The sequence below is a fragment of the Pangasianodon hypophthalmus genome, chromosome 4 (assembly GCF_027358585.1).
Source record: "Pangasianodon hypophthalmus isolate fPanHyp1 chromosome 4, fPanHyp1.pri, whole genome shotgun sequence".
Taxonomy (NCBI): Eukaryota; Metazoa; Chordata; class Actinopteri; order Siluriformes; family Pangasiidae; genus Pangasianodon; species Pangasianodon hypophthalmus.
The window spans coordinates 23,746,182-23,758,959 of record NC_069713.1 but is presented as its reverse complement, the minus strand read 5'-3'; the positions used below and the strand labels follow the sequence as shown (position 1 = coordinate 23,758,959).

The 12,778-nt window shown below is 39.7% G+C and overlaps 1 protein-coding gene across 1 annotated transcript in view; it reads right to left on the bottom strand.

Moving 5' to 3' along the window:
- Positions 1-1,365: 1,365 nt before the first annotated feature.
- LOC113540574 (signal transducing adaptor molecule (SH3 domain and ITAM motif) 1) overlaps positions 1,366-12,778 on the bottom strand; it is a 47,584-nt gene continuing 36,171 nt past the window's right edge. The window contains exons 10-23 of the mRNA XM_034303646.2: positions 12,294-12,391; positions 9,604-9,688; positions 9,412-9,487; positions 7,799-7,894; positions 7,565-7,711; positions 6,889-6,979; positions 6,168-6,363; positions 5,929-6,023; positions 5,597-5,685; positions 5,266-5,353; positions 5,105-5,159; positions 4,845-4,995; positions 4,512-4,645; positions 1,366-3,473 (exon numbers count right to left, since the gene is read on the bottom strand). Coding sequence (XP_034159537.2) covers positions 3,281-3,473; positions 4,512-4,645; positions 4,845-4,995; positions 5,105-5,159; positions 5,266-5,353; positions 5,597-5,685; positions 5,929-6,023; positions 6,168-6,363; positions 6,889-6,979; positions 7,565-7,711; positions 7,799-7,894; positions 9,412-9,487; positions 9,604-9,688; positions 12,294-12,391 — 1,594 coding nt within the window. The 3' untranslated portion in view covers positions 1,366-3,280. The remainder of the gene's footprint in view (positions 3,474-4,511; positions 4,646-4,844; positions 4,996-5,104; positions 5,160-5,265; positions 5,354-5,596; positions 5,686-5,928; positions 6,024-6,167; positions 6,364-6,888; positions 6,980-7,564; positions 7,712-7,798; positions 7,895-9,411; positions 9,488-9,603; positions 9,689-12,293; positions 12,392-12,778) is intronic.

Sequence of the window (12,778 nt, the reverse complement as noted above, 5' to 3'; positions counted from 1 at the left end):
TTTCAGAAATTGATGATCTCCTAGGATTTTCACACACAACAAAATAATGCGAAAAACAAAAACATCCAGAATTGGCAATTCTGTGGGCAAAAACATCTTGATGAGAGAGGACGGAGGAGAATGACCAGACTGGTTTATGGATTATGTATTATGCTGCTGCCACATGATTGGCTAATTAGATAATTGCATGAATGAGCAGGTGTATAGCTGTTCCTAATAATGTCACCAGGTGCTTGTATATAAACACCTTTTCAGAATTGCATGCAAACCTGAATCCAAATCTGCTTCAAAAACACATTTCCCTCTAGTGGAAGAAGAAATTATGACAAAAAAGTTAAGTCATAAATATATAAATGTGTTTTTTCCCCATAATGACCTGTATTTCTCAGGATTTCTAACACTTCACAATCCTTTTCCCAAATCATGGGCACAGTCTCACCAGAACTGGACAGTTGAAGACCAGGCAATGTTTTTTCTAATCTTCAACTGTACAGTTTGGGTGAGTCTGTGCCCATGATAGCCTCAGATTCCTGTTCTTGGAACCCAACGTGGTCTTCTGCTGTTGAACCCCATCCACCTCAAGGTTCGATGTGTCGTGCATGCTGAGATGTTTTTCTGCTCACCATGGTTGTAAAGAGTGATTATATGAGTTACTATATCCTTCCTGGCAGCTCAAACCAATCTGGCCGTTTTCCTCTGACCTCTCTTATCAACAAGATAAGCCACAGAACTGTCACTCTTTCAATGCTTTTTTGCACCATTTTGTGTAAACTGCTGTATTTGAAAATCCCAGATCAGAAGTTTCTGAAATACTCAAACCAGCCCACCTGGTACCAACATCCATGCCACAATCAGTGTCACAGAGGTCACACTTTTTCTTCATTCTGATGTTTAATGTGAACATTAACTGAAGCTCTTCACATGTATATGCATGTTTTTTTTCCATCGGGCTGCTGGCACATGATTGGTTGATTATATAACTGCATGAATGTGCAGGTGTTCTTAATAAAGTAAATAGTAAATGCAACTATTAACATCTAAATGGATATAATTCTTATTAATATATTAACTGGCATTTTATGTTTACCATATACTGCAGATGGTATATATTATTGCAATATAGTTGTATTTTAGGTACAGTTTCGTTTCAATACTTCCAGCCAGTGATCTTAGTTCATTTTACACCCAACCAGTACCACATTGTGCATTAGAAGTAGATAATGAATAGACCTAATGATCATTTACTGCCTATTTTACTTTAAGTTTAAATGTTTATTTAAGTATATTAAGCATTAATTTTAAGCTAATGTTTCCCATCTTATTATTTCTCACTATAATAAGCCCCAAACAAACCACACCACAATGTACATTTGGGCTAATTTTATTGTGAATACTAATCATTCAGATGATTAAAATAGTACATAAAGAACTAGGTACATTTAACCGAACTTATACACCAAGGACCTTTAAAACATGGAAAGATCATTCTCCCTGTGAATAAAGTTTATATCAGGATCACAGCTGTGTGTAAAAAGCGGCGGACCACGCTGGAACTGGCTCATTGTCCCCAGGTCAAGATCTTTTAGCAACTCTTTAATATTTAGATATTCCACGTACACAGATGATACCAGGGCAAAGAGGATACAAACTCTGATCCCAATAAAACATCCTAATGAACTCACTTTCAGCCTCCATCTTATCCCAAAATGATTAAAAATGTAGTGATATTAGAGATATTGGACTACAATCATTCCCACACACATCATACACAACTGGTTCTCGATGGAGGGGAATCAGACATATCAAAATGTACAAGGCAATTTTAGTGTTCTAGTGAAATCTTAAAATTCCCAGTGCCTAAATATTTGAATTTTTCAGTTAGCCGCTTTAGTCCTTCTGTGGTTAAAATGTTTTACAACTTGAGGCGAGCTGAAACTTGAGACTGTGAGTCAAAATCAAAAGTGCATAACATCATTGAGTAATATTACTACATGCCTTTCACTGTGCTCTTTCAACAGAAGGAGCAGCTGCTGTAACACAGGTTCTCATATATACACATCTACATTTTTAAGCAGAATATCATCCTTATTCTCATATATCAAAGTACAGTGCATTTAAAATGACAGTCGAAATAAATAAAGACATACTACAATTAAGAATCAATTTAACACTGTGTTAAAGAAATGCTTCAAGACCCTAGGAAGATGGACTGCGCCATCCTGCTGAGAACTGCGGGGATTGCTGTACGGACTGCGCCACTCTGTCAGGGACCATGCTGGTGCTGTGCTACACAGTCCCACAGGAGAGGTGGAATGGCTACAATGCTTTTTCAGAACTACTGACACATGAAGACCTTACACTTATGTATGCAGACTGACCTCTACACACACACACGGAAAAATGAAGTTCTCCTATGAAACCCTGTAGCAACAAACACCTGTGACTGTTAGAAGTTCCATAACAGAAAGGAAAATTATGTACATGTGCATGCTCCATTTGTGTTTCAGCTTTTCCAAAACAAGTAAATGTGTAGTCTTTAGTAGGCATTAGGGTGGCACCAACTCAGTCAAATAACTTAAGAGTGCGAGAGAGATAGAACTTGAGAGACATAGATGGTGAGATAGAGACAGACAGAGAAAGACAGAGGGTGTGAAAGACAGAGACGGTGAAACAAAAATGGTAAGATGGAGACAGCGAGACAGACAGATAGCGAGGTAGAGAAATAGAGAGACAGATGGAGATAAGTTATAGATAGATAGCAAGATAGAGACATAATGTAAAAGAAAGAAATAGACATCAGGATCGAGAGAAATAGATAAAGATAGAGAGCAATTTAGAGCGAAATTGAGAGAGAGATGTAGCTTGAGAGATAGAGATAGCGAGAGAGGGAGAAAGATAGTCAGAAAGACATATATTTCAAGAGAGTGAGAGGGCGAGACTGTAAGATAGAGATAGAGAGATAGTGAGAGAGAGACTAACTCCTGTCTGCCTTTCTTCAAATTGCATAATGTAACCAGTCAGTAGTGAATCAATATTCGGTGTCTTTTACTCGGTCAGACTGAGTGTTTCTGTGGTTTCTACTGTCTGGGTGCATTACTGGGAGAATGTAGTGTGTATAGACATGTGTATGTTCATCAGAAACAATGACAATGATGTAGGAGCGCGGATCAGTCTGCTCCCGTGCCCTGTAGCCATGTTGTTTTAGTGTTAGCTTGCACCTCTTTGTTCATGAGAAGGGTGTGTATGTATACTGGAGAGACGAGAGCCGTGTATGTGGGTCCTATAAGAGGGCTTTTTCCGGGTAAGGGCTCTGTTGAGGGTCTGTGGGATTGGCACAGGTGTAGATGGGAGTTTGGGTCAGGCCTGCCTGTCCACTGGCAGTGTTCTGGTATGCCTGCTGCACTTCAGCAGGAGCCATGCTGCCCGCAGGAGCACTGTACACGGGCGCCTGGCCTATGTACATGTGCACATCACTGGTAAAAAAAAAATAAATAAATAAAAATAAAAAATAAAAATACACACACTGGATGCTTTTGAGTTAAATGGATTACAAGGAATTATATAATATCCAGGGCTTGAAATTAACACTGTAGTTCTCCAATCATTGTGGGAACCACTACCATGTGGTAGGGAGTCAGAATTTTCACAATCTAAAATATTACTGCCCCATATGTTACTGTGTACGTCTTAAATTAATCGACTTATACCACAGCACTGATGAATTCTCAATTCAGACTGGTCAGAAGGTGTTGATTAATTTTCTACAGTAGCAGCTCTGACAATAGTGTCGAATGCCATTCAAATCACAGGTTTATGTCAATGAGCTGAATCTAATACGTTCTCTAATCTAATCCTTTCTATACTTCGCCTGTCTTAGTAAGTTCATTTGAAGTAACTTGTTTTGGGGATGTTCCACAAAATTTAAATCTAACTATAAATGAATCAAAAGTATGATGTCATTCTTTAATAATTGTTAATAATTGGTATAAGGGGGACAAAACGCTTATTTGGTAATTTTACAAATTTTTTTAAGGGGACAAAACACAAATTGGTAATTTTAATAATTGGTATAAGGGGGACAAAACACTTCGGGACATGTTATAGTAAAATAATCAACTTCAGGGTGGTAATTGATCACGCCAGCCTGTCGTTAATTATTTTCCAATAACAGTGCATTTTATTCCATACTTATTACTTGGTGAAGCATGCTACAAAGAATGTTTCTTACCTTATTATTTCCAGCACTTACAGTCTTGACAAAACAACAGCTTATTCGTTGGGTCATACAAAAGGTTTTGTATGGAAATCGCAATTTATTTACCTAGCTATGAAACAGTCAAGCTGAGTGGAAAAAACTAGCATGAGCATGGACACGTTTTTTTAATTTGTAGTATGATAAGGTGCCAAAATTTGTACCTGAGAGGTGGATGGATATTAATTTCAAGCCCTGACAATAATATTTCTATAATTTATGTATTTTTTGGGAGAGCAATAGAGTGATCAGTTGTTACCTGGGTGCCGGTTGGCCTGGTAAAGGAGCAGGCACCTGGTTCATGGCTGGAATCTGCTCCACAGGAACATTATAACCCTGCACCCCTGTAGCAGCCACAGCGTACTGTCCTGCAGCTGTCTGCCCTGGGTATACCTGCAGACACACAGCATTACTCAGATATCGAGCATGACCAGTTGTACTGAGATGGAGTCCTTTTCCATGTAAACCCCAAAATCAGGGGCAAAATATTTCATTGTCTGTGATGGTTCTGAGTCACCCAACAAAGATGATCGCTGTAACACTTTTGTTTTTGACCTTGTCAGAGTAAAGTTAATTTGAGGGAGCTGCTCACCTGCTGTGAGGTGCCGGGTTGCTGCATGTAGTACTGCTGGCTCTGCAGTTTGGCATACATGGCATACACGGGGTCCTCATTCATCAGCTTGGCATACAATGAGAGTGCCTCCATCACCTTCACATTAAGCTCAGACAGCTCCGAGTGCTTCCTGAAAGGCACCAGGGAGAACATGACAATTGTAAAAGGAAGACTTTTTTCTTTAAAAAAAAATTCAAAAAAAAAAAAAAAAAAAAACACTTAACCCTAGGTATCAATACCTGTCAATTTCTTCCAGTTTCTGATCAATGAGTGGACCCATTTGGTTGCAGGCACCTAAACAGAAAAAGGAGAAAACATAAACACACGGATCCAAATAAAATATTAAAGAGGAAGTCCTTATATATAGCATGCACAGCCAAGAAAAGGCCCTGTGCCCTACCCTCCAGCTGGAGCAGCTCACAGGCGTCTGACTCATTATCTGTTGGATCTGCGCTCTGGATCATCTGAAGCAACTGGTCCATTTTCTCCTGCGTGCATTAGAGCATCACAAAATTACTCCCATATGAAAGGCCCATTAGTGCTGTTATTAATGATGGCAGGTACCTTTTATTGAGTTTAGACAGCTACTGATCAAGCCCAATCCATTTACAAAACATAATACACAGGAACTAAACCTCCTAATAAGAGCATAACTCATTGATTTGTGCAACCCAAATTAACAACGTGCATTTTATTGTGTAAAATACTTTCCCTATAGAAAGAACCCTCACCTCATCTATGTAGACAGGCTCAGGCTCCGGTTCAATGGTCTCCACCTGGATGTCCTCGCTGAACTGCACTGTCTTTTTCTCCGTTTTCACTGGGCAAACAGAGTAACAAACACGTCTGCGTGAACTCAGCTCTAGCAGCATATAATAAAATGTAAGAATATCATGAAACAGAAATGCAAACATAGATGAGTATAGATAAACATAGATGAGTGGGAGAAAACTAGTGTAGTCAAATGGCACTGAAATAAATAAATGAAACTCTGCAAAAATACCCATGTGCTGGTTAGTAGTGACAACAGACTAAAGACGACAAAGATAATCCCTCTACTCACTCATCTCTGGCTCTGCTGTCAGGTCTGCTGTGACAAAGTTAGATGGAAAAAGGCCCACGCCCTGATATGTCTCACCTTTCCACCAGTTGGGGTCACTGTAATAAATAAATAAATCACTCATTAACAAACCATATGAGCGCACCCTGCTGACATTAAGCAGTCCATATCAGGTATGCTCAGATTCATCAAAAAGCCAGATAAAGTTTCAATTCCAGCACTACTCTAAAGTAGAGGGCGACCTGTCATCTAAGATGGTGATGATCTCTCCAGATTTGAAGGTTAGCTCGTTGTCCTCTGCAGCCTCAAAATCGTAAATAGCCCGAACTTTCCTTCCCTCGGCTTTGTGGGAGGTGAGAAGGCTGCTAGCGCTCGGGTAAAGCCCAGAGAATGAGGTCTGGTTCTGCAGCCGCTGCTCCTTCAAAGACAACTCGATGGCTGCACGTAGGAGACAAAATCAAAGTCAACCTTCTACACTTTTAGCACTATTACAGTAAGGCATGGCACTGAAACAAACCCTTTATCCCATATTTTGTGTTATTTCCTAATGACTCGTACCAAACCTAGCTGCCCATGCTTTAACAGAACGTGTACAATGGGGCAAAAATTGGCCAAGGTTCTTTTTGCCATAAGTGTTGCTGAGCACTCCAAGTTAGGACACACTTCATGCAAATACATTTAACACAGCTTCTTAAAAGCCTATCTGTCATCTGGGGCCATTACAACTGAATGGAACAATACTGACTTGTACATGTGTAAAAGGCTTTCTGCAGGTTTATCACAAAGACTTAATTATTGGAAAAACTCTAAAGGAAAAGCTATTCTGTATTAACTTCTGTTGCATGTTGCTTCAGTCCTTACTAAATTCTATGCACATATTTGCCTGGCCCATTTTTTGCCCCAGAATGTAAAGAATATAATAAAAAATCAGGTCAATATGGAAGTACTGTGTGAGAGGCACACCTTTGGCCAAGTCTTCTTCCTCTTTCTTGGTTGTGGATGTTGCTGGGTCTTTGGCCACTAAAGCAGGGCTGGCTTTAGCTTGCTCTGCTGCCTGCAAAAAACATACAATTCATTGATCCAACTTGCACATTTCTAAAATTTAAACTATGGTTTAGATACTTGTCCAGTAATTTTATGTTTTGGGAATGAGGGAGGAATAAAAACATGGACTGATGGACACATATTGTTATTTACTTTTTTATTCCCCCCAGTTTTTCCCCAAATTTGGTCCAATTCCCACCCACCAGCCAAATCTCCCCTATCATACAGCAGCTACCAACAGGGAAGTGTGATGGCTAAGCACATCTTTTTAAACTACTGCTCGTGCTGCATCACAGGGCAGCATAACACACTTCGAGGAAGCGCTACCCGCCTTCTTCTGCATACAAAATCTCACAGACGCCCACAACTAGCTAATGTCGCCGTGATTGATAGGGGAGAGAGGGTATGCCTCCCCTCCCACCAAGTTCTCTTGGACTCCTGACCACAAATGGCTGTGACATCTCCGGGATTCGCGAACTCACGATCTTCAGGTATTGGGGTCATTCTGAATGTCACCGTACGTCTGCTTGACTTACTACTGCTAGGCATTGTTTACTGTAGGGCAGGAAAGTGTAAACAGAGTTAGTGTACTAACCTGGGAGCCAACAGCAGGAAAGGTGACACCCTGCTCTCTCAGGTTCTTGATCATAGCTGATATGAGACTGAGCTGGGGGTCATTTCGGAAGTCCTCAGCCCATTCCACCATGAGGGCCTTGAGCTTCTCACATACTTTTGGGTGGCCCTGATTAACAACAACAACTAATTCTCAGTATCAGTGTTGGCTAAAAATGAATGGAACGACCACAGTCTCGTAAACCAGTGAACATACCTTGTTTAAGACATTGCTAACTTCACTGGCAAACTCTCGCGAGCACACCTCCAAATGGAAGATCTTCCCACAGTTTGACACACAAGCCCCTAATAACTGTGCAGGAGAAAAAAAATGTTCAGTAGGAAAAATGCAGACTGAGTTATACTGTACACAGTCACATGACTTAAAAAAAAATAAAAAAAAAAAAAAAAAAAAAAAAAAAAAAAACCAGGCATGTTCTCCATGACAGGACGACAGCATACAGTCTCCTCCGAAAGTATTGGAACAGCAAGGTTTGAGATCAAAAGATGAATATGAAACGATAGATCAGAATTTCAGCTTTCAGTTCCTGATATTTACACCTCGATGTGTCAAACAACTTAGAACATGGCACCTTTGGTGGCAGCCCACCCAATTTGTAGGTGAACAAAAGTATAGGAATAGATTATCTTTAAAGTAAATTAAAGTAAGTAGCACTTAATATTTGGTTGCATATCCCTTGCTTGCAATAGCTGCATCAAGCCAGTGACCCACTGACATCACCAAACTGTTGCATTCTTCTTTTGTGATGCTTTTCCAGGCTTGTAGCACAGCTTCTTTAAGCTGTTGTTCATTTTAGGGGGTTTCTCCCTTCAGTCTCCTCTTCAGGAGGTGAAATGCTGCTCAGTTGGGTTAAGGTCTGGTGATTGACTTGGCCAGTCTAAAACCTTCCACTTTTCCCCTGATAAAGTCCTTTGTTGTGTTGGCAGTGTGTTTTGGGTCATTGTCTTGCTGCATGATGAAGTTCCTCCCAATTAGATTGGATGCATTTCTCTGTAAATTGGCAGACAGACTGTTTCTGTAGACTTCTGAATTCAATCTGCTGCTACCATCATGAGTAACATCATCAATAAAGATTAGTGAACCTGTTCCAGAAGCAGCCATGCAAGCCCATGCCATGACACTACCTCCACCGTGCTTGACCGATGAGCTTATTTGTTTTGGATCATGAGCAGATCCTTTCTTTCTCCACATTTTGGTAGAGGTTAATCTTGGTTTCAGAAATACTGTGGCTTGTCACTATATTTCTTTGTGGATTTCAATCTACCTTTCCTACTCATACTGCTGATGAGTGGTCAGAATCTTGTGCTATGGCCTCTATATTTCTGCTCTCAGTCTTTTTCAAACAGTGGATTGTGATACCTTCACCCCCACTTTTTTTTTTTCCTCAGGACATTCCAATTTGTTGCACTGGCTATATCCAATGCTTGTGCAAAGGATCTGATAGATTTTCCCTCTTTTCTCAGTTTTAAAATGGCTTGCTTTTCTCCCATAGATAGCTCTCTGGTCTTCAGGTCGGTTTATCTATTTTAACAAAAAATGCAGTCTTCACAGGCAAAACCTCAAACCAAGAGTAGACATTCAGAGATATTAATTGTTTAAATAATCAATCTAACAGGACAAACCTGGGCAAAAAGAAACTCCTGTCGGTCACGTTCCAGTATTTTTGATCACTTGAAAAATGGGTGGGTTCAAAAACAAAAAGTTGGCCTTGCCGTTTCCAATACTTTCGGAAGGGACTGTATCACATCAATAAAACCAAAACCACTTCAGAAGAATCGAGAGAGACACTTAAGGATGAACAAACTTACTGTCAGAGCCTGCATGGCTACATGGGGATCCTTGTGGTTGACTCGCCTCATAATGGAGCGAAGGCATTCTTTAGGTCTACAATATGCAAGAAACTGACCATCAACCCACATTTGCTCTGATATACTGTACAAATACACTCAATCAGAAGATGAATAGAATACAGGACTGGGCCGGAGGCTGATCTGACTCACCCGGTGCGTGACTGTCCTATCTTATCGCATATGTCCAGTATGAGGCCCCAGTCCTCAGCTGTGTTCATCTCACTGGTTGCTTTCTCTGCAGAGAAATATAAAAAAAATATATATAAAAAAAACTACCGTAGAATACCATGTGTCAGACTTACACCGACTCATGACTGCATGTTAAAATCATTTTTACTAACTTATTATTATAGAAATAAAATTAAAATATACCTGAAACTGCTTGTTTGTCATTTTTTAAATAGGTCAACTATATCTGAAAATTGATAGGCATATTTTCTGAACGCCTTCAAGTGACTTTATATATTCCTGCCATACAGATCAGCTCTTACTGTATTAAAAACCATGCCATGAAACATTTTCTCCAATAATTAAGAGTAGCAGTTAGTAGTTAAATTGTCTTATTATCCCGATGAACTTCTGGTATTTCCATACATGCTGTATATTCTTGCTCCATAAACACTAACCTTCATCATTGCTTCATACTATTATCAACATAACCATGTGATTCTTTGATGACAACTTAAAATAGCTTAATGCATTTTCCTTGTGAAGAGAAAAATTCATTAATTGTGTACGGTACTGTGGAAGAAAAATGACGTGTGCATTAGTGTAGAACAGGGATGCACGACTCCACTAAACCCAGCGATTAACTGGTTCAATCAGGTGTCTTTGAGCAGGGAAATCGTTAAAACATGCCACTTGGGACATCTAGAAATATCTAGAGACAGTGGATTGAGAAGCTTAGTATACCTGGTCTTATTTTGATAACTGAATATTCACACTTTTTTCCAAATATTTGAGTGCCAGGAAATTTCGCAGTCCTACGCAGACAACATGTAATCACGTGGAGAGACTTCTGTAACAAACCCATCATAACTGTGAATCTAATTACCCAGAAAGCAGATCACAACTCTTTGAATGGGTCAGATATCATGATATCCGACCCACTATTAGGACTCAATTCATGCCTTTCAAATATTACAGTGCGAGTCTGTGTGAAATAAATGGATGGACATGTTTGACCAAGGCCCACAGCCACCTTCTACCACAGCGCAGTTAAATTCTCAAATCTGATTGATCAGAAGGTGTTGATTAATTTTCTCTAACAGCATGGCTGTGACAGTACAGCGGGCTGCAAGGTTTATATTAATGTGCTTGTTTTAATACATTATCATTTCTATAGTAACAGCTCATTCAGAGGGACTTGCATGGAGGACGCTCCGCATAATCTAAGCCTAATAGTAAACAGACTAAGAAAACACGTTATTAATTAACAAAGAAAAACGTGTAATCATTGATATGGTGAAGCTTTCTATAAAGAGATGTTTGTTTACCATTTTTTTTTTTTTTATTATTATTATTATTATTACTTCAAGTGAGCCTAGTGATGGATCAACTGTTTATAGCTGCTCTAGTGTTAGTGATAATAGGACACAACTTGCCTCGCAGATGTCCCATAACATTAAATGCAACTATATGCAGGTAAAAAGCACAACGTATCATTCATTAATGAATTAAAAACTGTAAAAGGAATGAAACTCTTCAGGAAGGTGCTGCTATAGGAAAAATAATCCATTTCAGGGATTACACACCACATTACACTACTCTGTTGTGGATTAGTTTCCTATAACATCATAGCCCTGTTGAGTTTTATTCCGTACTTAATTACTATTGTTGTATCCATCTATCTATCTATATGTGTGTGTGTGTATATATACACACATATACATACATACATACATACATACATACACATACATATATATATATATATATATACACACACACACACAAGTGTGAACATTCAGTTATCACAATTTCACACACATTATGTGTATATATATATATATATATATATGGCAAATTGCTGTAGTACAAGAGGAATGAAACACTGTGGGAAGCACTGGAATAGCAATATTATCAAATTTGACGCGTCACACCATCCTGTCGTTGATTATTTTCCTATAACAGCACGCCCTGCTGTGTATTATTTCCTATTCTAATGAAACTGCTCTATTCTGCCCTCAGAGAACCTTCAATGTAACATGTTTTGATATGCAAATGAGCATAGCGATCTCATGAATATGCAAATGAGTCTATGACCTCAGGTTTGGCAGCACCGCCTCTGAGCTGATAGCGGGGTTAGCAGAAAACACGTCTGGTTAGAATAAAGCCGGCTGGCTCCGTTAGCTAGCCGCTCCCTGAGTCCAGCTGAGCATTTGCACTGTCACTGTAGCTTCTGAATAAAGCCCCGGGACTAAAACCACAGCCCTGGTCATGACAAGTTTCCCTCCACTTTTCACTCAGGACCGAAAGTGTGTTCTGACATTTCACACCCGTGTAGATACTGCGAGTGGAATTAAACACAGTGAAAATGACGTGCCAAGCTAAGTGCTAACATCAACTAGCTAACTCTAGCTAACCGCTAGTCCATTGTAGCCAAGCCTCCTGCTATGGCAAAAACACATATCTTACAGTTGTTTTTGCTGTTGTTATTTTCACGAACAGTCGCAGAAAAATACACACACACGACAAATCATCAGGGAAATGGGGACAGCTGCTAAGCTAACAACAAAACAGCATCCCTTAGCTAGCCTCTGTGTGTGTGTGTGTGTGTGTGTGTGTGTGTGTGTGTGTGCTAGCTCGCTAACAAGCTCCTCGACATTTCTACAACTTACCAACATCTTGATCAAAAGGATTGGACGTGAAAAGAGGCATCGCCGGGATATAAACAGGAAAAACAACAACACAAGTCTGAGCTCGGCCCTCTTCTTTTCTCCTCTCTGTCACTACTTAGCTTTTTAATAAATGTACAGACATAATAAAAAACTATAGCAGCTCTAACAGTTAGACAGTCACTCCTTAGCAGCCTATAGATGGTGCATTATGGGTAAAAAGAACCCAGCAGCTGCGAAAGCCTAGCAAAGCTGCCTTATTTTCCACCCGTATTTCTACAAAGCCCACCTACTTTGGTTTTGTAGTCCAATCTCGCAAGCAAACCGGGGCTGTCGGTGATGACGGAGCACGGGCTGTAGCCAATCACTATTCAGTGGGCGGGGTTTTCCGAATAGGTGTGGTAAACAAAATAAATACACAAGTTTGAACGTGTCACTCATAATATTTAAGGGTAACTACGTTGTTTACAGTATATGTCATGTACATA